Here is a 25,648-nt window from a genome sequence, read left to right on the forward strand (position 1 = left end):
TCTGTCTGTGTGTCTGTCTGTGTGTCTGTGTGTCTGTGCGTCTGTCTGTGTGTCTGTCTGTGTGTCTGTGTGTCTGTCTGTGTGTCTGTCTGTGTGTGTCTGTGTGTCTGTCTGTGCTCCTCAGCGTGCTTCAGTGTTGAAGGATGGACAGGGAGCTGGTTCGGCAGAGCCAATCAGATCACGGCGAGGCCACCAATGGAACGAGCCCTCCGACCGCCGCTGAGTCCTCCGCCACCCCTCCGACCCCCACGCCTCCTCGGCTTACCCCCAACCCCATGCTCCTGGACTCCCCCGCACCCTCGCTGACACCCACCACCTCCTCCCCTCCCCCGCCTCTCACTCCCGCTCCCTCCATCACCACAAACCATGGACCAAAGGCGGCAGCAGCAACGGCAGGCGCTCCGTCTCCTCACGTCCTCGTCCCGACTCCCCCTAAACTTACCTCCACCCCTGCCCCCACCCTCCGCACATACTCCCGACACAACCATTCTTCCAAAATGTCTTCCTCCGTGCAAACCCCCCCTTCCCCCTCCCTTCTCCCTCCCCCTTCGTCCTCCTCCTCTCCTGTCGTAGCGACCGCTCCTTCACCACTCCTCTCATCCTCTCCAACTTCTTCTGCAACGCACAACAACACCACCATGTCTGCCAAGATCTCCACCAGCCTGACCAACGGGAGCGCTAGGGTCCTCTCTGCAACCTCAACGCCAATCACACCGTTTCACACGCCAGCCAGTCCACCTGGCAGACAGGTAAAGGTCACACACTGACCCCCACATAGAGAAACAGGAACACGTCTTTCATTTAGAAACACTTTGCTGGAGTTTGTCCAGTTTGTCTGTATTGGATCTTTGCTCTTTCTGTGTTCATACATTGCACCCATACAGAATAAGGACGCACGTCTCCACCCTCTCATGACCACATCCAAGAATCCCACCATGACAGTGGCTAAAACGTTAACTTTGAGGCTTCGAAAAGAAAACCTGTGATGCCTCTTTTATGCACAGTCTCTGGGTTACATAAGGAGGAGGCCACCTACTGGCTGTATTCATAAGACTGACAGCAGTCATTCAACAGGCTGACAACATTAGGACCAAATCATTTTTAGCTTCGTCTAAAAAAGACGCAGTAATTTAATCTCAGAAGACGAGCCTGACGCAGAGGACGGATGTAAATAAAACAGCTTGAGCTCAAAGTTTTATCTAGCCTTCCTGCACTCGTGATGTTTACTTGTACTGCCATCTTTACAGAACGCACAGCCAAGACTCAAATCACAGTTTTCACTCTTTGGATTTGGTGCAAAGGTGCATAAAGTTGATAGCTAGTGCTAGCTTTGTTAGCAAGCTTCATCCATAAAGTGAAGCTACAGTAAATAAAAATGCAGGTACAGCACATGACAGTCAACCTGCTTAAATGACCGAATCTGTATTTTATTCATATTTCTGTGACACGTGGTGTGTGAGAATCTTTTAAGCTGAGTTTCATTAAATGTTGGAACAAGTGTTGAAAGCGACAGCTGACCTGAACAAACGGATTTAAAAAGAAAGATCAGGTGTGAATAATCTAAATGTAAGAATGACAGACAGCTCGTGAGACGAAGCCTCGGACCTTTCACCTGTCAGGCTCCATCTGGGTCAGTGTTTGACTGTTTGGGGTTACAGTTTCCTCTTTGTTTGCTTTCATCTGAGTGCGTTTCACATCCTTACACTCGGGTCTCGCTCTCTGTTAATTCAGTGAGTAAACAGGCTGAACTGTGAGCGAGCCACAGAGACGCTGGCGTTCACACTCTGTATGCAGGCATTGCTGCCAGATACAAAAAGCTGCACAGTCTGCGGTTCCTCACGTTAGAGCTTTAAAGACACGAGCTTGAGATGAGCACGAAATCAGAAACTTCAATCCCGGCTTTTCTGAAGCTGTTCTCAGAACTTGTCATTAGCTGGATGTCAGCAACAGAAAAGGACAGTTACTGATACCCGATGGCCACCGCTGCGATTTTAAATGAAACAATCGACCGATTGTGATTGAAGTTCAGACTTTCCGCTTAATTCGAAGCTCAACAGAAGTAAGTTTGTGTCTTTCTTCCTTTAGTAACTGAAAAGCTGCTGTGTCGGGTTGAGATCAGGTGCCCGACGTGGCCGTTGAAGAGGATCACGTTTCTCTGCACTGGGTCGCTTTTGTGGTCCGGCTCATTGTCCGTCTGCACTCCGATGCTCTGTCCGATCAGCCCTGCAGCGTTTGTCTGAATCTGAGCAGAGGCTACAGCCCCGTACACTTCGCGGCTCATCCCGCTGCTTCTATCAGCAATCGCATCATCAGTAAACACTCGTGACCTGCTTCCACAGCCAGCCGTGCGCGTTTTCTGGTAAAGTCTGGCTCCTGTTCTTGAGTGTAACCAGTGGTTTGCACCCTGTTGGTGTAAACCCTGTGACGATGATCCTCCCTGAGAGCGTTCTGTGGTCTTTAAAGTCTCGTGGTGTTGCTGAGCTGGCCGATGCACCACAATGTTGATTTTTTCTTTCTGCCTGATGGGTTCATTTGTTTTATTTGGACTTTCAGTCGAGTGATGGCCTGTTTGTCTCGCACTGACATTTATTCGGACCTCGTGTTGAGAGTTCCTCTGAAAAAGCAAACAAATGCAAATGAAACACTTGCATTTGGTGGCCGTGAAAACATATTAAACAGTTGTCTAATGAATTCTGAGCCTCTGAAAATGGGCGACTGTGCATTGAAATGGCTGTAATTCCTGAATATTTGAGGGAATACTTTTATTAAACCCCTTTAATTCAAGTCTGAACTTCAGATTTAAAATCCACTCCTTTGCCTAAAAACATGCCAAACAGTTTCTGACAACAAATTTTACAAACCAGTTTTTCAAATCTTTAAATTAAACCTGATAGATGAGATTAAAGAACTATAAACAGATGTGAGCTGCCTGGTGGAGAGAGTTTAATCTGCTTGGATGAAGCTGTCCATTGTTAAAGTATTCATTTAGTGTTTTTCTTTTTTGTAGAAAAGAAGCATTAAAAATTCGACATTTTCATTGTTTACTCTTTTGGTTTCCACCCAAACACACTCGTGACTGCTTTGCTGTTCGAGGAAATATCACAAAAAGTCATCCCTGCTCTGAAGCACTGCCTTAATTGCTTCCCTTCCCCCCTCTCCTGCCTCTGTTCCAGGTATCACAGACTCCTGTGGGCACACCTGGTCTTGTGCGAACCAATCAGAACCCCTCCCCTGTCAGGCATCCCAAGGTGTCCCAGCAGACATTGCTCCTAGGAAAAGGTCTCAAAGGGACAGGCCAAGACCAAGTGTTGCTTAGAGCTCAGATGGTAAACACACACACACACACACACACACACACACACACTTTCATATATTTCCACATGCATTCTGTTCTGCTGCTCACAGTGAACAGGACAGAGTGTGCAGCTGCAGAAAGGATGACGAGTATTAAAATGAGCCAGTTGGCAGGAAAAGCTCAGAGTTTAAAGCTGCAAACAAATCTGAAAACAGACGTTTCAAAGCTTTCAAAGCAGAAATTTCTCCGAATACTAAACAAACACAAACATGATGTAAATGATATGAAATGCACTGCACCAAAAACCCTGTGAGACGTGATCTGAAACAGTCTGAAAACACAGACTATGAAGCAACGTTACCAGGTTAAGGCAGCCGTGTTGAGCTTAAAGTCAGACTTTTAAGTGTTACAGAGGTGCTTTACCTCTCTAAATCACCATGGTAACTGATGATGTACATACTACCTGTTTGGGAGAAGATTATGTGTTTGAAGTTTTAGTTTAAAACAATCTTGAAGCACCACATTTTCCCCAAATCTTTGATTTACAGCAGAGAGTACACATTATACACTCAGAGGCCACTTCATGAGGTACACGTTGCCAGTACGAGGTTGAGCCCTGTTGTCCTGCTGAAAGTGACCTTTGGAAGATGGATACAGTGTAGCGATAAGAGGATGGACATGTTCAGCAACAATAGGTAGCATCATTTAAACACCACAGCCTAAGAGGCCCAAGCTGTTTCACCACCAGCAGTATGAACAGTTGACACGAAGCTTCATGTTGTTTAGGCCAAATGGTGACACTGAAGTCTTAATGTTGCAGAAGTCGCGACTCATCAGACCAGGAAACATGTTTCCAGGCTTCTGTTGTCCAGTCTTGGGGAGCCTGTGTGGACTGTAGCCTCAGGCTTCTCGTAGCTGACAGAAAGGACACTCGTGTGGTTTGAGGTTGGACTAGCTGTTAGCTCAGAGATGCTCTTCTGCTACGGCTGTAACCAGTGTGTAACAAACCCACAGCAGGCCCGGGTGCATCTTCATGCTTTGCAGCATGCTTTCTTCTTACAATATTCACACGGTTGCTGTAACAGCTGCCAGCCGTACACATCACCACCAACAACCACTAATGACAACAGCACAGGTGTGATTGCAGATCAGCGCAGGTGCGTCCATCTCACCTGCAGCAGCATCGCAGACCACGCCTCGCCACACAGTGCTTATTTGAGTTACTGATCTCTTGAAGCTTTTCTCCTCCGACGTCTGACCTCAGCGAGGCACGTTTCGCCCAGAGAACTGCTGCTCACTGGATATTTTCTTTTTCGGTGGGAAAATCCCAGCAGATCCTGAAATATTCCGACCGTCCCGTCTGGCACCAACAACCTCGCCACATTCAGAGTCACTTAAATCACCTTTTGTTCCACATGCTCAGCTTTAACTTCATCCCGTCGTCTCGACCGTGTCTACATGCCTACATCCATAGAGACGCTGCCCTGTGATTGGCTGACTGTGTATAGCTGCATGCATGTAGCTAGTACCTGACTCCCATCACTAAGTTGAGCAATGCATATGTTTGTGTTTCATTGTCACTGACATTTGCAGGTCAGAAATATACAAATATATCTGTTTTCATCCTTGAGCTGAGCACTGCTGCAACTGCAGTTACTAAGAACAAGAGTGCTGTGCAGCTGCCATGGTAGAGATAAGTCAACAACAAGATAAATGAATTCACAGCTTTAATGATTTCATGTCTTATTTGCATCATCAGTGTTCCACATACTGAATCTTTGTGTCTGCTCTGATCATGTCTCTGATGGCAGACGGTGGTGCTCAGCTAAAGAAGAGTCAGACTGAGCCTGAGCGACAGAAACAAAGTAAACTCTGTTTCTCAATAAAGAACGGTCCCCAGATATTATGAGTGTTCATGTATAGAAAGAGCAAAGCGGCTTGATTGTGACTGATGAGCTCAAAACTACACATCTGTGAAAACCATCAAATTGTCATTATTGACATCATTTGATTATTTGCACAGAAACCTATTTTAGACTAAAGGTTATTTATCTGTTCATAAAAGTTCTTTTAACGGTGAAATATTAAACCATGGTTAATCTCACAAATCATTTCCATCATCTAGATCTGCCACCTGGATTTAAACACTTAAATGTGTTGTAAAAAAGTCTGTTTAACATTGAAAAACACTGAATATGAAGCATCTGCCTCGCAGTTGTATTAATCCACCGCAGAAAATAGTCCCCAGCAAAATTCAGTTTTCTTGTGTGAGGGTTCAAATCTGATGTTGATCCGTTTGAAAAAGTAACCTTTATGTTTATGGGTGTTTTATCAGGTCATTAAAAGGAAGCAAAGGCCAAGAAGATGCTTCAGTTATGTCTCACACAAACATCTGTGCTTGTCCTGCTCTCCTCTGTTCATCTCCTCCTTCACCTGTTTCCTCCTTTTTCTCCTGCAGCTAATTCTTACATCTGCTATGCGGCCGCCCCAGCCGTGCTCCTCCTCTTCCTCCTCCTCTGTTTCCACTTCTCCTCCTTCCTCTAACCCCGCCTCGGCTCAGGTGAGCAGCCGAGCAAATGTCTTTATATGCACGTGAATGCATCTTTTGAACTGACCTTAGACGGTAAATGCAAAAAGCTGACTTCTTTACACAGTCGTCTGAAACACGCGAAGCTCAGCAAGCACAGCGAGCGAGCTGCTTTTTTCAGTAACTTTCAGTCATTTAATGAAATGCAAATTTGGCATTTTTAGCATGTTTAGTCTCCGTAACTACAAAAGACGCACACGTGAAGAACACATTCAAGCTGTGGTAAAAACTGCCCTGAGTCCCTTTTACACCCCGTCCCAGTGCTGGGATCTAAAAGCAGAATCTGGTTTCTTTGAGCAGCCGTGCGCATGCGTGTCCCGGCTCTGAGACCTGGATGTTTGATCTGTTTTCTGATCGTTCGCTGGAGAAATGAAAGGGTTATGTCAGCGTGTGGGATGCGTGCCAGCTCAACAAAGTCTGGTATATGAGAGATAGCCAGGCTCAACTACTACCCATAATTCCTTCTGGGTGAAACACACTCCTCTCATACGTTGACTGTAACAGACGGCTGTGACTGGGATCAGGATCAGTGGACGATCTCTCCACAGTTGGTCCTCAGACCCACATCAATAGGAAATGTGATCTTGTTTTTCTGTTTTTGTATTTCTTATTTTCACCTTACGAACAATCAGAAAATGTCCGACGTTTAAGACTAAATCTGCTTCAGAGAGCTTTTTTCCTGCTGCCTGTAACATACCCGCCCTCGCTGGTAACAGTTGCTAAGCTGTGACTGGATAGCCAACGCCTTCGTGGGATCTAACTGAACATCTTTGTGTCCCTTCCAGCTCCAGAGTCTCACCTTGAGGCCTCCTCCCCCCGGGACTCTCGCCATCCCTCCTTCCCTACGCCTCAAGCCCAACGCCACGGCCCCGCCTCCCCTCTCTCGACCTCAAGTCCCCCTCTTCCCGATTCTCAAGCCGCGACCTCAGTCCAGCATCACAGCAACGGAGTGTCCAACCACGCCCAGCCGACACCTCGCCGTGCCGCCTCCAAGTAGGTCCCTGAAGGGTGTGATGAGGCCGGATGAGTACGCTCCTCCATGTGAGGGTCTTACATAGTGACTAATATATTATCATAAATTATTATAATTCTGCACTTTCAGTCAGCTGATGTTTTATTTATATTTGATCCTGTTTGAGTTTATTGGTGGATCCAGCTCTCACCCTGACAGTGACTAACCGGGGGGACTGGAGGGAGGTGTGGTTCAGAGTTTCAAAATAAAAGCCATCAGTGGAAGACCAGTATGCTTTCAAAATGATAACAGTTGCTTCAAGGCCCTTTATATTGTAAGGTAGAGACCCTACAATAATACAGAGAAGCCTGAGCAATGAGACAAATCCCTGTAGGCGAGCACTTGGTGGGAAGGAAACCCCTCTTAACAGGAAGAAACCTCAGGACCGGGCAGCCATCTGCTGCAACGGGTTTGAGGTGAAGAAAGGATAAAAGACACAAAATAAAAGCCTCAAATTACATATTGGATGTTATCAACACTCTGAACCTTTCAAAATAAAAGCCTGCAGTTTAAAGCCGTCTGCATCTCTCTGCAGCTGTTCTGGCAGCAAGCCACAGTCTGGTGGTGTGAGATTGCATGTTTAGTTTTCTTTTCTACAAGCAGTGAGTAAACTAAAAAAAATTGTTTCAAAATGAGCGTTTTATACTTTCAATCATTTTTTGTCTTCAGTTTTTAAAGAATTACATTTTTTAAATAGATATTTTTCTTTTTTCACTATTTTAATTTTGGTTACTTTTAAAACAAGAAAGGACAAACTTACTGCTTTTAGCTGTTCAGAGCCGTCTTTAGCTGCACTGCTGTGGTCCTGTGTACCGTTTCATTTCAGTGACTTATGAACCAAATAATTCCTCTCTATTACCCGGAGACGTCAGAGCTTCGGTTTACCCTCACAGAGCACAACAAGTCAGTTTTCAGCATGTTTGCCGTCATTGTCTGCAGCTGAACTCATAAATCACTGGAAGAAAACTGCACTGTGCTGCAGAACAAAGTAAATTGAATCATGGGTCTTGATATATTTTGCAGCCTTGAGAGATGAAAATTAGAAAACAAAAACATAATAAAATTTGCATTTGATCATCTAAATAATTCAGAGTTTTTGGAGCCACTGAAAGGAAATGTTTAAATCTTAATGTGAGAAAGTTTTTCAGCCAACACCCTGAATCCTGCAGCCTGCTGTGCATCAGCAGATTACAGTGAAGCACATGAGAATTAAACAACATGCACGAGTGGCAGTCTGTCATTTATCAGATCATTATTAGTCATATCCATCCCTCATAGTTTAATGGTTTCCTCTTCATGCTTTCCTCCCACAGCTCTCTATTCTCCGGTTCGAGCCGTCCCTCTGAGACCCAGACTTCACTCTCCTAACGGTCACAGAGCGGCGTCACCTCGACAGACCTCGGCCCTCCAACCAATCGCTGCTGCTCCCTCCAGCCAGGCGTCTTCCATCAGCCGGCCGCTGGCGGGACTGAAGAGCTGTCCGTTAACTCACAGCCCGGTATCTGTCTCCAGCGCTCTGTCAGCTGTGCCGCATTTTGAGCGCTCGTTGTCTGCAGCGAAGCAGCTTCAGATCATCGCCCTCTCTTCGGGTCGCCAGCCACAGCCGGGAACGTACACGCATGCTTCGGTGCAGCCGCCGCCTCCAGCGGCAGAGTCGCCTGAGGTTTCCGCCCAATCAAAGAGGACTTTGAGCACTGAAGACGTCCTTCCTCCTCCTCCTCCTCCTCCTCCTTTAAACCCCTCGTTGCCAAAAACCACCTCTCCTCTGCCCTCACCTCCATCCCTTCTGAGTCCAGCCTCTCCACAGAGTCAAGCTGAGCCCCAGCCGCAAAATCTGACCCAGAAGGTGGAGGTAAAGGAGGCTGAAGAGCAGAGAAAGAGAGCTGCAGCTGTGAGACAGGAAGTCAAAGATGAGGAAAGCATTGCTAAAGACCTGAGAGTGGAGAAAGATGACCAAAGAGAGAAGGTGAAGGAGGAGGAGCCCAGTGAGGAGCAAATCAACCAGGAGGTGCAGGAAGTTAGCCGAGAGGAAGATCAAATGGAAGTGACAGAAGAAGGCCAAAGTGAGAGAGAGAGGAGAGAGGAAGGCAAGGACAAGAAGATGGAGGAGGAAGAGGAAGGAGAGACTCCAATGGACCAGTCTGAGAACCAGACGGCACAGCTTCCCCATCAGTACCACAACACGGACCCTATCCCGGAGCCTGATCCTGTTAAAGACTCCACTGTGGACTCAAAACCCATCACGGGTCTCATTTCAACTCCACTTCCAGTCCAAACTCCAGCACCAGTCCCGGTACCAGAGCCAGCTCCAGCCCCCGAAGCCTCTGCCCAGAGTCAGAGGCTGCCAGAGCCTCAGAAAGACCTTCAGCCCGTCAGCCAGGAGGACTTCTGTGAGAACATGTCGACCCAGTCCGACAATCAGTCAGGTACCGTGAACAGCTCAGACGCAGCAACACTTAGTGCTCATATCTGTGTGTTTACACGAGGCTTTGCATTAAAGCGTTTTCCACAGCTTCATCTGTCCGAGCTGTGCTCCCTTAAAGGGTCCACATGATTAGTTGTTATTGCTCCGCTCGTCCTGGAGAAGCACACATGGTCGTGCACAGTGTGCAGCCAGCAGCAGCTTCTGATGCTTCAGGCTACAAAGCAATTGAGCTGTTGAGCAAAGTGTCTTCACGGGACGTCTGGTGCAGTAAAGGCTCGCTGCTACCTGCTGCTCACTGGTGAACTTTAGTGTCCTGCTTTGTTTTCGGCTGTAACTTCATGCAATCAATACTTTTTTCAAAACATGTTCCTTTTAATTTTCAGTCAACTCTTTTTTCTTTCTCTGCTCCTCACAGCGCTGTCCAGCCTCTCCTCTCAGTCTCCCCCCTCCTCACCCATCACCACTCCTTCGGCAGAAAACCCTCCTCCTCTCCTCCCGGCGCACACCGCCCTCCCGACTGACCTCAGCCTACCGCAGCATGAGCCAGCGAAGGTGGACAAAGCAGGTGGCGAGCAGCAGCCCCCCACGGAAACTGAGGCAGAGCCTCTCGGACAATTGGAGGACGAGTCAGAGAGCTTCAGCCAATCACTGAGCAGCCCCTGGGAGCCAAGGCCGTGGCCTGAGGGACGGCAGGTTCTCACCCACCTGGTGGAGGGATTTGTCATCCAGGAGGGGCTCCAACCGTTTCCTGTAAGGAGACGTTTGTTTTACATCACAAAGGCAGAAAAAATGAAGTTAGAATTTTAGGTTTTGATGCTTTTAGTGTGAAATAAGTTGGTGTTTAATCTCCTCAGGCTTATTTAAGCATTTCCTAAATAAATTGTGGCTCAGCTGACAGTTCAATCTGGGTTTTACAGTTTATCACCTTTTCTTGGGTTTCCCTTTCTTAGAGACGGCAAATATTACAATTTTGTTACTAAAAGGGGAAAAAACTCAAAGCCTTTCTCGTGTATGAACGTAGAATAAGTTCTGGGTGGATGTAAACGGATTCCCTCCTTACTGCGATTACCTTTTCAGCCACAGGCGGTGCATTTATACTCACCTTATTTCTGTGGTCCAGGTGAACCGCTCATCCCTGCTGGTTCCAGTGCAGGTGCCCAAACCGCAGGAAGTGAATGGGACCAATGGGAAAGCGGCGCTGCCTGTAACGGAAACGATAAAACAAACTGAGCACTCCACAGACTCGGACGAAGAGGAAGGAGGAGACACGGACGACCCTGGGAGCAGTAAGGAGCAGTTTAACTTTTAAACTTCACATCTGCTCGTTTATCTGCTCTGAAGTCTCGATGCATGAAAGTACTGTTGGTAAGAGCTGCAGAATAGACCAGCCGCACCCACGTCATACTGTCACCAAATCAACAACAAAGATTCATCCCAGAAAACTCAAAACAGAAGCAGGTGACGCATTTTCCCTGCAGCTGTGAGACTTTAAATGAGAGCAGAGCTTAAAACGGACCTGATTGAATCAAGAATAAAAACATAATTCTTGCAGTTTTTATATAAGATTAGTAAGTTTAATATTAAAGGAAAATCAATTAGGCTTAAAGAAAATATATAAAAAGGGTTTCTCGTGGCTGCACACCAAACAAGGACAAAGTCTTTGCATGTTCTCTAAAAACGGTGAGAGATCTTCTATTTCTTGTCTTGACGCAGCGATTGGTCCGCAGGCTCTAACAGTGAACCAAACCGGAGTTCCTGCATTGTGGCACAGCCTCTGCCCACCACTGTAAACCTGTCCCGTCATGTTCTGCACCTGCAGCACTGGGGCTCATTCAACACATGAACAGGCTAAACACTAAATACAAGCTGAGAGCAGCCCTGGGACTGTGCAGTGAAAGTGTGTGTGAGACGTCTAAGAAGTCAACCACTTTTAATACCCTGAAAACTCGGCGGTAAACCTGACGTTTACCCCACACATGCCCGAATCCTGCTCTGCTCACGTCTGTCACTCTGCTGCTGATGTGGTAAATGTGGGAGCTGTTAGTCTTCTAAACTAGCAGTGGGAACCATGTTAGACTCTGTGTTTCTCAGCTTCACCTCCACTGTGTCCCTCTCACAGGGTCGGGCCACAGAGACCGAACGGTGCTGCACTGCCAGTTCTGCGGGAAGAGGGGCCACGCACACAACTTCATGCGCTCCAAACGCTTCTGCTCCACTTCCTGTGCACGCGGGTAAGGCCTCGCTTCATTGGCTTAAGCGCTAAAGAGGGCAGCTGTGATGTCACGGGACCTTTACACAGCGTAGGGGTGCTGCTGTCGCAGCAGCAGCGTGACAGGATGTGGTGTGTGTGGCCTGCGTGGAGGCGCAGGTGTCAGATGCAGATACGAGTGTGAATGAAAGCAGCAGAACGAGGAAACATCACCACGTGTCTCTGTGCTTCTCCCCTTCCTCCTCCCCCCTCAGGTTTAACGTTCGACTGACGAAGCGTCTGCGAGCTCTCAGCGCAGGAAGCCGGTCAGAGAAGCCTCGTCCTGCCCTCAACCGGGCGGAGTCAGTCCCTGGGAAACCCCTGCTGCTGCGGCTGGTAGGGACGCTGAACTCGCCAACAGCTTAAAAACAGCAAACAGAGAAGTGCTGAGATGTTTTAAAGAGCCACACTCTGAAAATGAAGTTAGAGCTCCTGAAGTCCTCCACGAGCCGAATGTGACCGTACACATGCACCGGCTGTATTACAGGAGGCTGATTTTCCAAATATTAAACACATTTTTATGCTTTTATTGATCTTTGTGATGTTTATTTGATGGGTTACGTTCCTACAAAAACGCCACTCTGCGTTTGTAGCTTCATATCTTTTGTAAACTTTTTAAATTTCGTCCCAGAAAAACTAAAAAACACTGAAACTAAACTGAAACAAACACATGAATTAAAAATACTTAGTAGTGTAAAACTACATTAGCTCAGTTAGTCGTGTGCAGTGGATTTTAGACTTGGTCTTATGAAATGAGCCATTTGAAGCCATCTGTGGTTCATCTGTGGTTCAGTGACAGCCGACGGCCTTTAGAGGGCAGCAGAGAGCCGAGAAATCAGGAAGCTCCACCGACAGACAGAAAACAGACGCTCAGTTTTAAGTTCTATGCAGCCAGCAGCCACTTTATTCAGTGACACCTTCCTTGTACTGAGTTGGAACTGCGTTTGAGTCGAGAACTTTCTCATAACTCACAGATTCCTCTGAGGTGTTCGTCCATGTCGACATGATAGCATCACACAGTTTCTACATATTTATCGCTCCACCACATCCCACGTGTTCTCTGCTGGAGTGAGAGCTGGTGACTGTGGAGTCATATACAAGTAACCAGTTTGAGATGATTGAGGTGGAGTGTGGGGTTTAAATGATGCTGCGCTGGTGCTGCAGGGCCCCACACTATCACCCCAGCAGCCCCTGAACTGCTGATATCAGGCAGGACGTTTCCTGGCTTTTACATTTCTTACACGCTTTGTTTCCTTTCAGCCTCGTGATCTGTGGAGCGCCGGTCAGCGGGAGAAAGATGGAAAAGAAAAAGCGGCGGCGGCAGAAGAGGACGAAGATGAAGACGATATGGTGGGAGGTGGAGGCAGGGAGGAGGAAGACGATGACGGAGGAGAGGAAGATCCCGCTGTCGCCATGACGGCTAGGATGGAGCGTCGGGCGGCTCGGAGAGCGAGGAGGGCGTCGGCGCCGGCCGTGACCACTTCCACGCCTACCACCACGTTTAAGCCAGCCCCCTCGCAGTGGAGCGTGGAGGAAGTCACCGCCTTCATCCACACGCTGCCAGGTAAACATGAGCCGATGCCCCACACGTAGAGCTTCTCCCGGGACCTTTAACTCAGAACCGTCGGTTTGATTTACGCCACACTCCGTGTCTTAATTGTCAGCAGGCGACGGAGGCGCGCTCACAGCTTCTTCGTATCCCCCAAGTCCCATTAAAGGTTTCGCAAAATGCTGAAATTAACTGCTGAGTGAAGTAATGTGAAGAATACTTCCAACCACACACCGTCAGACTCAGAATCAGAACCTGCATCACATTATTTCATCATGTGGCCTAAAAACCACCAACCAATCATTTAATTGTCGAGTTTATGAACCTTTAAAAAAATGTGTTCACAGGAAAGCCACCAAAATCTAATTTGAAATGGTGTCTTTATTTTTTTATTAGCCACAAAAAGTCATACAAACACATCACGTGTTCCCACTTCTTTAGTTAAATCTACAAAATAATCCCAAAGTTGACACGTTTGAATGCATTAAATAGCTTTTCTGCACAAACAAAGTGATATTAGCCAAAATTAGCATATCTCAGCACAGTGTGCAGTGTGTCTTTAAAGGATTTGAACACAGTAAAGTACCATCAGTACCATGTAATACCTAATCCTAGTCCTAGATGTCGTTGTTACAGCTATCCTCGCGTAGCATGGACAATAAACAAGGAAGCTGTGGACGACATGAGTGCATCAGGGGTGTGCTTCATCAAGAGGATGATAAGAATATTGTACACCAAAATACTGATGAATGAAAACACCAAAAGCTCTTAATATAAAAATAGCAGAGCAGTGACTTGTGACAGAAGGACAGCAGCAACAGTGAAAGGGGAAAACTGCAGTTCCTCTAATGTCCACTCGAGGCTCCAAAACCGAGTCAATCCCCACAGACTAAACTTTGCAGGAGTTTGGAGGTGTTTTTATTAAAAGTCAAGAGTTTAGATCGTTATACGTGACTAAAGTCAGGGCCATGGCTACTTTCTGTGTGACTGAACAGAATCATTTGCTCAGTCAGACACCGTCAGTGTTTTTAAACTCTCCGCGTTGCTGTTTCAGGCTGCAGTGACGTAGCGGAGGCTTTCCGGGTGCAGGAGATCGACGGCCAGGCTCTGCTGCTGCTCACCGAGGACCATCTGATGACCAGCATGAACATAAAACTGGGACCTGCTCTGAAGATCTGCGCTCACATCAACGCACTGAAAAACCAATGAGAGACAAAGAAAAAGAGAAACAACGTGAGAAAAAGAGAAAGCGTTTAAAAAGGAAGAGGGAAAAAAGGCAATAAAGACGCGAGGAAACGAGAGAAGTCGGCGGAAGTCAAAAGCTGACACCAAGGATGACAGAGCAAAGTCACAAAAAGAGATTTGTGGGAATTTATAATTCATGAGATTATAAATCTAGGCGTGGCCTTAGCAGATGGGAGCTGGAGAGGAGTGCGGGAGCATGACGACACCAGAGTCCATGAGAAGTCTCACCAGTTTTGGGCCCTCCGACTGTAGCAGGAGACGGGGGGGTTTTGTAACTTTGTGTATATTTTACATGCCGCTGGAGAGTGTACATTTGAAGCTATTTGATGAAGGATTTTGAACATTTAATATATAAAATTTGTCTATTTAGTTTTTTTAGAACGTGACGTCAGCAACAAATCTATCCAGTAGCTAAACATAACCCGTGTGTGTAAAAGGAAAAAACAATAATGCGTAGACTTTGTAAGTGATTAATGAAAGTTTAATGTTTTATATCACTATATTCTGGACAAAGACATGTCTGTGTATTAAAAAAGTCACTATCAGGGTAGAGGCTGGTGTCTTCAATCGTCACATTTTTATGGTATCCTGCTTGAAATTATTTAATAAATGAATAATTGATCATCAAACGATTTATTTATCTTGTTTTAAATTAATTCCCAAGTAAAAGACCTTTTACTAGCCCAGTGAAAGCGGGCTTTCTAACAAAAATGTGCATAAACACTTCAGACACGTGGAGCAGATGTTCCACTGAGGAGCAAACGTCGGGCCTCCTCCTGGTTTCATGGATGCATAAAATGCTAAAGTTAAAGTTGGCACAGTTTCACAGTGTAGTGGTTATCAGACCCACTTTGTCGGGGTGTGGAGCGATTGAGAGGTTCTGGGATCCCCCGTAGTGCAGTTTACCCCAGTGCCTACAACCTGGCTGCTGCAGGTGTAGAAGCGGGGCTCTGGGGTTAACTTAGACTTAGAGGCTTAGAGACAACTATCAAGAAGCACTTTTAGCGCTTCATGCTCTGGGGGGCGGGGCTATGGCTCCCCACAGCCTCCAGCAGATCGTTACATGGAGAAACCTTTTGAACTCAGGCGCGTTCACGCACACGGATGATCACAGACAAACTATATCTTCCTCGGCTTCTACCTTGAAGCATATCGTGCGCTGTCGGTCTTGTGTGCTGCTCAATAGCATTCAGTATTCAGTAGTTACTGTTACTTACACGTATCTAGGTCGCTGCTTTGATCTCTGTATTCTGTTCTATTGTTTGTTTTCTTTCTTCTTTTAACAGCTGATTCAACAGATTCTCTCAGAGTCTTTCTTTCTGTTCAATTTGTAATAACTTAAAGTAAAATAAAATAAATAACAATAGTAATAGAGATCAATCAAGTGCTGTATTATATTGGACAGAAAAACACACAGTGGAACCATCAGTCATGGATTGGCCTCCCCAGAGTCCAGACCTCAACATTACTGAAGGATGGTGGCGCCGCGTTGGCTGAGAACAGAACAAACACAGAAATCGTTTTCAGTCAGATGTTAAGGTTTTAAATGATTTTGAGGTTTGGAAACTTTAATATTTTATATATTTTATATATTTCATTCTTTACTGGGAAACCGTCCTGTCATCCAGGAAATGCAAACCCAGGCTGAAAATCACCTTCATCAAATGATTGGTTTAAAATGATAATAAAAAAGTTTTTTTTTCTAATATTTAGTTGTGAATCCTTATTTTTAATCAACTGGTGTGAATAACGACAACTTTTTTGTTTAGATTTGAAATATTAATATTAATATTTTTAATGTTTTTAATAAAGCACCTGAGAACTTCCATATACTTTAAGCTGTACTTTAAGACGTCTTATTCACTGAACATTTCTGCTGATGTCCCAAACTGAGTGGACCTGAGCAGATTTCGGCAGAAGTGCTGCTGATGGGATGGCGGGACCACCAGCAGAGGGCAACAGAGGTGCAGGTGAGTGACGCATGAGGACAACTCTGGACTTTATGAGCTAAACTGATTTAGCTTCATCAGGAAGGCTTTAGGTGATGCTTGTTTTTCTGCCTGAGCCTGCCTTTCTCCCCGTATCTGGTTTAGGTTAGGATCTCACATGTGCTCCCATTGGCTTTGGAGAGGAGTACGGTTTCCACCACACCCTGTGATAAATCTTATTCTGGGCATTTTTCTCGTGGATCAGCTTCAGGCGCACTGACGGAACAGGACTGCTTTTAAATTTAGACTTTTAAGCTTTTTAAACGTTGTTTAAAGCTCCAACTCAGAGAAAAACTGTCTGCAGTTATTTCTGAATATATATCAGTTTTTGCTTTATTCCAGTGGTTTTTGTTTTCCGGTGTTTTTTGTTGCTTATTAGACAATAACACAGTCATTTATCCGCTTTTAAGCTCTTTCTGAGTCTTTGGCCTATAAAATTTTTCATTTTTAAACTTTTTAAACTCCCGCAGACGTTAAAAAAAGAGGAAAGCTCTCAAGAAGCTGCCACGTTTCTGAATTTAAAAACAGGCTGAATTTCTTTATCTTTCTCTTTTGGGGCGCTTAAAGACGCACGGTGCTCACCATGTCACAGATGCGCAGGCAACTCCTTGGCACCGCGGCCAGCGGAGTGGGCTGGGTGGGGGTGATCGTGGCCACGGCCACCAACGACTGGGTCCGGACCTGCGACTACACCAAGGCCACCTGCGTCCGCATGGACGAGCTGAGCTCCCGAGGCCTGTGGGCAGAGTGCGTCATCTCCCCGTCCCTTCACCACTGCGTGGGCCTCACCCAGATCCTCACACTGCCCGGTGAGATGCGCCAATAAATGCTCTAATACATGATGTGCGTGACGAGATCTTTCAAGTGTGTTTAGCTCACGTTTGCTGCGTGGGTCTGCGGGAGGCAGCGAGTGAGCAGAGTGGCTGCGTGTCAACAAAACAGTTTACGCTTTATATTTAGAGTTGAATTTATTACAGTTAAATATTAATGGTTATTTCACGTTATTAACATTAAGTTATCGACACATGTATTTAAACCGGCATTGTTGTTCACCAACAAAATATATTCGTAACGAGATTTTTTCTTTTTACAGTTTATTCAATATGTTTATCGAACAGTCTCGTTCATCAGAATACAAATAAAAAATGAACAAATACAGTTTTTCACAGCGTTTGTGAGAAACTTTGCTGTTTTTGTTTGAGCATCAGAACATTTAGGTACTTACTTACTTTATAGCAGAGTTTATTTAATGAGGAGAGACAGAATTTCCTTTTAAATTGTGAAGATGTTGTAAATAAGTCTTACCTTTTATAAGAACATCAGTCAAATATCATTTTAATATGAATTTAATTTTTTATATTTATATTTATTTTGAAGCTATAATCGATCATAAACTGCTTTGACACACTTCTATAGACCACTTTGATATACAGCAATCACACAATTTATGCTCGTACTCAATAACTTTTATTGTGAAAGGAAGGATGGGAAGTGTAGAACAAACACTTGTGGAAACTATGGTAACTTATAAGCTTTATTTAAAGAAACAAATATAACTGGTTATTTAAACTCTTTAAATTAAACTGCTTTATGGTGTAAAACATTGTTCATCATATTTCAATAATGTTTACTCAGTCCTCTGTTTATAGGAGTATAGTTCTATTCTCGTGCTCAGTATTATAAATACTGACTATTAATTTCACACGTTTCATATCAAACTATAAACAACAATGTAAAAGCCAATTTTTCCACTTTTTGAGCTTTTAATTTGTTTACTACCAAACAAACCTTCTGCACGTTTACCAAACAGTGCATAACATAATTAAAGGAATTTATCAGCCTTTTGTTCACTACTCAAAAACATAGGACGACACTCGGCCGTCAGAATATAACACAGTCAGTTAAACTTCGGGGATTTTGATCTATGTTGTTAGGAAGCATAAAGCACTGGGCATCCATCTCACCCACTTAGTTCAAAAGTAAAGTGCAGCAGGTGGAGAGACAACAAACCCGAAATAGGAATGGTTTAGCAGGTGGTGGCCACAGACTATTTCTCCTCCTTGTCCCCGCTGACTGATTTTTATCTAGATGTGCACTTTGGGCCAGTCATCGTTTAGCCTGGATTAACAAAGAAAGCTGATACCAGTCATCTCTGACAGGTGGTTCCAGTTAACAAACCCAGCCAACACAGAGAAGCCTGCCAAAGGTTGAGCTTTCTTCTGGTGGTCTTTTGCACAGTTGTTGAGATTTCTGTAGATCTTAACAGCTTGACAGAAAAATGACTGGGCTTCTTTGCGTGCTTTAAGCAGCCTCTTCAGTTCTAAACCAGAAGCCTGAGAGTCCCAGGTGTTTAAAACCTAGTGGGGTTTGTCTCTCATGAGCTTTTGGAGAAATCATTAACACCAATGTTTTATTACGTTGGATTTATTCTCTGTGTGTTCAGTGAAGACATGAAGAGTGACGTCAGACTGTGTTTGACTGTAACTCAGAGCAAGATTAGACATTACTTTCTGAGTAAAGTAATCTGGCTTTTTCTTGCATCTTTTTCTTGTCTTCGGTGCATGCAACACGTGTGCACATTCCTAATGTGAGCAGCGCCTTGTTGAGTGCCAGAGGTGAGCTGTGCTGAGAACATTAAACCAAACAGATGCTCTCTCTGCCTCTCAGCCTACGTCCAGACAGCTCGAGCTCTGATGATCTGCGCCTGTTTGCTGGGTCTCCCCGCCACGCTCCTGATCCTCATGTCCATGGCCTGCGTGCGGCTGCAGAACGACACCTCAGCTGTGAAGAAGCGCCGCGCCCGAGTGGGAGGCGTCCTCTTCATCTTTATGGGTGAGGAGGCCACACACACACACACACACACACACACACACACACACACACACACACACACACACACACACACACACACACACACACGCACACACAGTTGTGTTTATATCAGTTTGATTATAACTACTACTTTACTAACACTTACCAAAAGCACTAGTTGAGTTTAATGTTTTAGCTTTTGTCAGTGAAGTAAAGAGAAATTTCACTTACACTGACTTTCAGTGTTTGCAGTTTATTAGTCCAAAAGATCTTTTCCTCGTCACTTTTCCTTGACATCATGAAGGAACGTGTGGAGGAGATTCAGGGAAAAGACTGTCAGAGAATCTGATTACTTAAAGGAGTGGCTGATGACTGAAAAATGCAAATCTCAGACACTTTGTTTCATGTGTTCTGACCATTTTGTTTTATAAAAGCTGGATAGATGAGAACCAAAATCCAGAATAAGGAGGTAGTAAAGGACCCAATGAAGGTGCTCTCTTTGGTATTCAAAGAATTCAACCAGCTCTTATTAATGAAATGTTGCTTTAATAGCAGTGCCATTGATAAATCTGAGGAATGAGTTTGATTTGACAGACTGCAGATTTGATTTGTTATGTTTTTGATTTCAGATAAGAGTGTAGAGGTCAGCACACTGTGAGTACACAGTACTGAGTGTGCAGTTTGTTGAGGACATGTGTTACATATTTTGTAGTTTTAATTTTAGAGGGATGTACAGCAGGGCAAAAAAGTATTTAGTCAGCCACCGATTGTGCAAGTTCCCCCACCTAAAATGATGACAGAGGTCAGTAATTTGCACCAGAGGTACACTTCAACTGTGAGAGACAGAATGTGGAAAAAAAAAAAATCCATGAATCCACATGGTAGGATTTGTAAAGAATTTATTGGTAAATCAGGGTGGAAAATAAGTATTTGGTCAATAACAAAAATACAACTCAATACTTTGTAACATAACCTTTGTTGGCAATAACAGAGGTCAAACGTTTACTATAGGTCTTTACCAGGTTTGCACACACAGTAGCTGGTATTTTGGCCCATTCCTCCATGCAGATCTTCTCGAGAGCAGTGATGTTTTGGGGCTGTCGCCGAGCAACACGGACTTTCAACTCCCGCCACAGATTTTCTATGGGGTTGAGGTCTGGAGACTGGCTAGGCCACTCCAGGACTTTCAAATGCTTCTTACGGAGCCACTCCTTTGTTGCCCGGGCGGTGTGTTTTGGATCATTGTCATGTTGGAAGACCCAGCCTCGTTTCATCTTCAAAGTTCTCACTGATGGAAGGAGGTTTTGGCTCAAAATCTCACGATACATGGCCCCATTCATTCTGTCCTTAACACGGATCAGTCGTCCTGTCCCCTTGGCAGAAAAACAGCCCCATAGCATGATGTTTCCACCCCCATGCTTCACAGGGGATGCAACTCAGTATTCTTCGTCCTCCAAACACGACGAGTTGAGTTTATACCACAAAGTTCTACTTTGGTTTCATCTGACCACATGACATTCTCCCAATCCTCTGCTGTATCATCCATGTGCTCTCTGGCAAACTTCAGACGGGCCTGGACATGCACTGGCTTCAGCAGCGGAACACGTCTGGCACTGCGGGATTTGATTCCCTGCCGTTGTAGTGTGTTACTGATGGTGACCTTTGTTACTTTGGTCCCAGCTCTCTGCAGGTCATTCACCAGGTCCCCCCGTGTGGTTCTGGGATCTTTGCTCACCGTTCTCATGATCATTTTGACCCCACGGGATGAGATCTTGCGTGGAGCTCCAGATCGAGGGAGATTATCAGTGGTCTTGTATGTCTTCCATTTTCTGATGATTGCTCCCACAGTTGATTTTTTAGTATTTTAGTATTTAGTATTTATTTATTTATTTATTGTCATTGTCAAGAACAATGAAATTGCGTTTGGGGCTTCCATACAACCCAAAAAAAAAGAAGAAAATAATAAATACCCCTTAAAACCCAAGTGTACATATTTAACCCAGTGTGACTCCAATGCAATAAGACAATCCTTAGCAATAATGTTCGTAGAAATTCAGACAAAGACCTGAGAAACATGACAAATTACAACAATGCAACCCATTCAATATTATTGTACTGTGAGATATGATATCAGATATGATAGTTATCTATTTAAGAAAGAGGGGGGGGGGGGCAGGAGGGGGATGAGAATAAAGATATGATGCACCAATGCAGACCAGTTCATTGCTATTAAGAAGTTGGATATGGTTATTGTCCGTGAGAGGGGGGCAGAGAGTTCAGGAGCCTCACAGCCTGTGGATACAGGCTGTTGGCCAGTCTGGATGTTCTGGCCTGTATAGACCTGTACCTTCTCCCTGAGGGCAGCAGATGGAAAAGGTGGCGCGCAGGGTGATGTTGGTCCCGCAGGATACTGTGTACCCTCCTCAGACAGCGAGTGGGGAAGATATTACTGATCTCTGGCAGACTTGTTCCAATAATTCTGCCAGCTTCTTTCACCACCCGCTGGAGTGCTTGCTGATCGGCCTTGGTGCAGCTGGGGAACCACACTAGAAATCCATACGTCAGAACGCTGCTGATGGCACAGTTGTAGAAGTTCAACATCAGAGATCTGGGAATGTGTGCGCTCCACAGTCTCCTCAGGTAGTAGAGGCGCTGTTGGGCCTTCCGTACAACTGAGGTGATATGGTTGCCCCAGGACAGGTCCTCGGTCACAGTTACCCCCAAGAATTTAAAACTGCTCACCCTCTCCACCGCCTCACTGCCAATGAAGAGAGGCAGATGGTTGTTATGACCCCTCTTCCGGAAATCTACAATGATCTCCTTGGTCTTTTTGGTGTTTAAGACCAAGTTATTGTCGTGGCACCATGACTCTAGTTGTTGCACCTCTGTCCTGTAGTTTGTCTCATCATTGTTGGATATAAGTCCGAGCACTGTAGTGTCATCTGCAAACTTAACAATGAGATTGGACGCGCAGGAGGAAATACAGTCATGGGTGAAGAGAGTGTATAGCAGAGGGCTCAGAACACACCCCTGAGGGGCACCGGTGTTGACCACAAGGGTGGAAGAGGTGTTCTTACCCACTCTGACACTCTGTCTACGGTTAGTGAGGAAGTCCATAATCCAGTTGCACAGAGAGGAGTTAAGTCCCAGTTGGTGGAGTTTGGGAAGGAGTTTGTATGGCCGGATGGTATTAAAAGCCGAGCTGTAGTCTACAAAGAGGAGCCGTGCGTAGGTGTTCCTGTGTTCCAAGTGCTTCAGTAATGTGTGCAGCACTGTGGCGATCGCATCCTCGGTTGACCGGTTCTCCCTGTATGCAAACTGGTGCGAGTCCAGGGATGGTGGAAAAGCAGCTCTGATGTGTTTAATGACCAGTCTCTCCAGGCATTTGGCGGGAATGGGGGTGAGTGCCACAGGTCTGAAATCGTTCAGACATGTGACATTTGACTGTTTTGGGATGGGAACGATGGTTGCTGCTTTGAAACAGGATGGTACCAGTGAACGAGGTGTTATATATAGAGGTGAAGACGTCCGCCAGGTCCGCAGCACAGTCTTTTAGCACCCGGCCCAGCACTCCATCCGGCCCGGCCGCCTTCCTGGTGTTAATGCTCCGGAACACACGCCTCAGCTCATGAGTGCTCAGGACCGGAGCAGGATCGGTTGAGGGGAGAGGGGACAGGACAGGGTCGGTGTTCTCCCTGTCAAAACGGGCATAAAAGAGATTTAGATCCTCAGCCAGAGTAGAACTGTCGGCTGAGGGTGATGGTGTTCTCCTTTTGTAGTCCGTGATAGCCCTGATGCCCTCCCAGACCTGCCTTGGGTTTGTGTTGTTCTCAAACCTGGCCTCGATACGCCTCCTGTGCTGCTGCTTGGCAGTCTTGATGCCTCTTCTCAGGTTGGCCCTGGCAGCACTGTATGTCACACCAAGCTGCTTGCCTATTGTAGATTCACTCTTCCCAGTCTGGTGCAGGTCTACAATACTGTTCCTGGTGTCCTTCGAGAGCTCTTTGGTCTTGGCCATGGCGGAGTTTGGAGTCTGACTGTTTGAGGCTGTGGACAGGTGTCTTTTATACAGATGATGAGTTCAAACAGGTGCCATTCATACAGGAAACGAGTGGGGGACAGAAAAGCGTCTTACAGAAGACGTTACAGGTCTGTGAGAGCCAGAGATTTTCCATGTTTGAGGTGACCAAATACTTATTTTCCACCCTAATTTACGAATAAATTCTTTACAAATCCTACCATGTGAATTCATGGATTTTTTTTTCCACATTCTGTCTCTCACAGTTGAAGTGTACCTCTGGTGCAAATTACTGACCTCTGTCATCATTTTAAGTGGGGGAACTTGCACAATCGGTGGCTGACTAAATACTTTTTTGCCCCACTGTATTTGTGTGCTCAAATAACCTTTTTGGGACAGTTTCAGAGGACAGATTTGATTTCTGAGGGCAGTTTCTCGTTTTAAGAGACTTTCTCTTACTGCAGTGAACTTCGTGTGGCTGTAGCTCAGGACGTAGCGCTGGTCACCTACTGATCGGGAGGTCGGAGGTTCAATCCCTGCCTCCTCCAGTCTGCATGGCAAGTATCCTTGGGCAAGATACTAACCCTAAGTTACTCTCCGACGCATCTGTCGCAGTATGAATTTGGTTAGACAGCATTCAGTTTAGAGTGGGTGAATGTGGCATGTTGTATAGAGCTCTGGTCTTCCCCGAGTCATTCCCAGCTGTTGCAGGAAGGAGGATGATGGGTCAGGATCTGTCAGGCTGTTTTGCTTCCTGTGAGATAAGACAGGTAGTTCCTGTCCACAAACTCAGGGATGACAGCCAGACAGATGGAGGCACCGAGCACAAAATTATAACCTCTTCTTTTCCCTGTTTTTCACCTTTTGTGTTTAAATATGTCTGAAACCCAGCTGTGTGCAGCATCATATCTACCGTCTGGTTCCCCATCGGCACTAATAAAGAGGAAGATCTGATGTCATTCGGCTTCTCTCTGTACTCCGGCTGGGTCGGCTCCGCCCTCTGCCTCCTAGGTGGCATCATCATCTTGTGCTGCCAGGGCATCGACCCCGGGACCCCGAGTAGGGACGACAGCTTCTACTACTCTGGGAACAGGGGGACGGCCACGCTCCTCGACCCCCCCGCCAACCACGCCAAGAGCGCCCGGGTGTGAAGGAACCAGGCGCTCTATTTTTAACCAAGTTTTCTTTGAGTTTAAAGTCATATTCACCATCGATGAGACATGCCATTATCTGTTTACTGCTTCAAGACTAAAATCCACCATGAAAATGAATGTTAGCAGGAAATGGAGGGATTAATAATAAGCTCACATTCAGAAAATCTTTTGGCCTCAATCTAGGGAAGTCTGGAGAATCTGTGTATGTCCCAAAAATATCTCAGAATAGCAACAAAAAAAAAAGACAAAGTTTTATTATACTGAATGAAAAAACAAGAACGGGATAGAAAGCCAGGAAGACGAGCAAAACAAGTAGCATCAAAACACAACAATGTAAGACAAACACTCAGGGCAGACCCACACTGAGGACTAACTGGAGACTGAGAAAAGCTGGTAAACACGACACAGGTTAAAGCAATCAAGACATATTCAAAAGGTGGGAAAGTAAAACTCAAACCAAGGCACAAAGTACAAAAGGAAATAAAAAAACGGAGACAACAAAGCTCTCACTGAATGATACAAAGTAACACGATGGAAGAAAGAACAATCAGTCAAAACAGGAATACACAAATCCAATTTACACAAAACAATCTCAACTTCAAACTCTGGCATTACAGGAAAAAACTAAACAAACTCAAATATACTGTTTCTAAACCAATCACATGACCAGCCCCCGAGGTCATGACTGTGATTGGTCTGTCAGTAGAATTAACCACACGAACATGGTTCGGACGTCCAGTTCAGGGACTCCCATGAGCCGAGGTGAAGCCTAGCAGAAAGCTTGCAGCTGTTTGTAATTTCATTTGCTGTACATGTATAAATACATATTTCACATCTTCAGCTACTCAGTCAGGAAGGACAGTCCCCCTGTTTGACCGGCTGTGACCATCTAAGTTAATCGTTGTCAGCGGCTCTTTGTTTTCACATTATAAATAGCAAACTGTTGTTTTCATGGTCGCTTTAGTGTTTATGATACTTTTAAATTGCAGCTCATATTTAATCCCCCACAGTCGGCTGTCACTTTTTTTATCATTTCTTTTTACTTTTATGTTAACAGCATAATCAAAATAAATCATCTGCATACCCACATGGTTAAATTCTTGTCTGTGTTTAGAAAAAAGGCTTTAAAATCTCTTGGGCTCTCTGAAAACACCCATACACATTTAAATTAAGATTCATGCTTTCTTAAATTTATGTTTTACTGAATATTATTTCTGTATGTTTTCCATTTGATATGAATCCATTTCAAATACGATTTTTTGTTTGTCTTCTTCTACAGTAGGTATCAGATCATCAGAGTTTAGCCTCTTCTGGCT

The 25,648-nt window shown here is 45.3% G+C and overlaps 2 protein-coding genes across 4 annotated transcripts; both read left to right on the forward strand.

Annotated features, from left to right (window-relative positions):
- Positions 1–143: 143 nt before the first annotated feature.
- On the forward strand, positions 144–14,991 carry phc3b (polyhomeotic homolog 3b). Of its 3 annotated transcripts, none has more exons than XM_085287700.1 (11): positions 144–749; positions 3,174–3,326; positions 5,754–5,855; positions 6,668–6,923; positions 8,208–9,320; positions 9,735–10,069; positions 10,440–10,605; positions 11,439–11,550; positions 11,783–11,903; positions 12,828–13,131; positions 14,171–14,991. In XM_085287700.1, exons 1-11 carry the CDS (start codon positions 144–146, stop codon positions 14,323–14,325), a joined length of 3,423 nt encoding a protein of 1,140 aa, XP_085143826.1. In that variant the 3' UTR covers positions 14,326–14,991. The 3 variants fall into 3 exon arrangements, with proteins under 3 accessions (XP_085143826.1, XP_085143827.1, XP_085143828.1); XM_085287701.1 differs by having other exon boundaries at positions 6,668–6,875; XM_085287702.1 differs by lacking the exon at positions 5,754–5,855.
- Positions 14,992–16,463: 1,472 nt separating this feature from the next.
- On the forward strand, positions 16,464–25,421 carry cldn11b (claudin 11b). The gene is made up of 3 exons (XM_085287705.1): positions 16,464–17,158; positions 19,017–19,181; positions 24,070–25,421. The coding sequence occupies exons 1-3, from the start codon at positions 16,933–16,935 to the stop codon at positions 24,327–24,329; spliced, it is 651 nt and encodes a 216-aa protein (XP_085143831.1). The 5' UTR covers positions 16,464–16,932; the 3' UTR covers positions 24,330–25,421.
- The last annotated feature ends 227 nt before the right edge of the window (positions 25,422–25,648 follow it).

The sequence above is a fragment of the Mchenga conophoros genome, linkage group LG9, assembly GCF_057382185.1.
Source record: "Mchenga conophoros isolate Kocher_MC1m ecotype Shallow Benthic linkage group LG9, M_conophoros_male_GT1.1, whole genome shotgun sequence".
In the NCBI taxonomy this organism is placed as follows: domain Eukaryota; kingdom Metazoa; phylum Chordata; class Actinopteri; order Cichliformes; family Cichlidae; genus Mchenga; species Mchenga conophoros.

What these genes read in the sequence shown, in the direction of transcription:
- phc3b (XM_085287700.1), top strand. Translation starts at nt 144, where the DNA reads ATGGACAGGGAGCTGGTTCGGCAGAGCCAATCAGATCACGGCGAGGCC. An exon ending in AGGGGCTCCAACCGTTTCCT is followed by an intron (nt 10,070 to 10,439) that starts GTAAGGAGACGT and finishes TCTGTGGTCCAG; the next exon opens with GTGAACCGCTCATCCCTGCT. An exon ending in CTTCATCCACACGCTGCCAG is followed by an intron (nt 13,132 to 14,170) that starts GTAAACATGAGC and finishes TTGCTGTTTCAG; the next exon opens with GCTGCAGTGACGTAGCGGAG.
- cldn11b (XM_085287705.1), top strand. Translation starts at nt 16,933, where the DNA reads ATGTCACAGATGCGCAGGCAACTCCTTGGCACCGCGGCCAGCGGAGTG. An exon ending in CCAGATCCTCACACTGCCCG is followed by an intron (nt 17,159 to 19,016) that starts GTGAGATGCGCC and finishes TCTGCCTCTCAG; the next exon opens with CCTACGTCCAGACAGCTCGA. An exon ending in CGTCCTCTTCATCTTTATGG is followed by an intron (nt 19,182 to 24,069) that starts GTGAGGAGGCCA and finishes TCTGAAACCCAG; the next exon opens with CTGTGTGCAGCATCATATCT.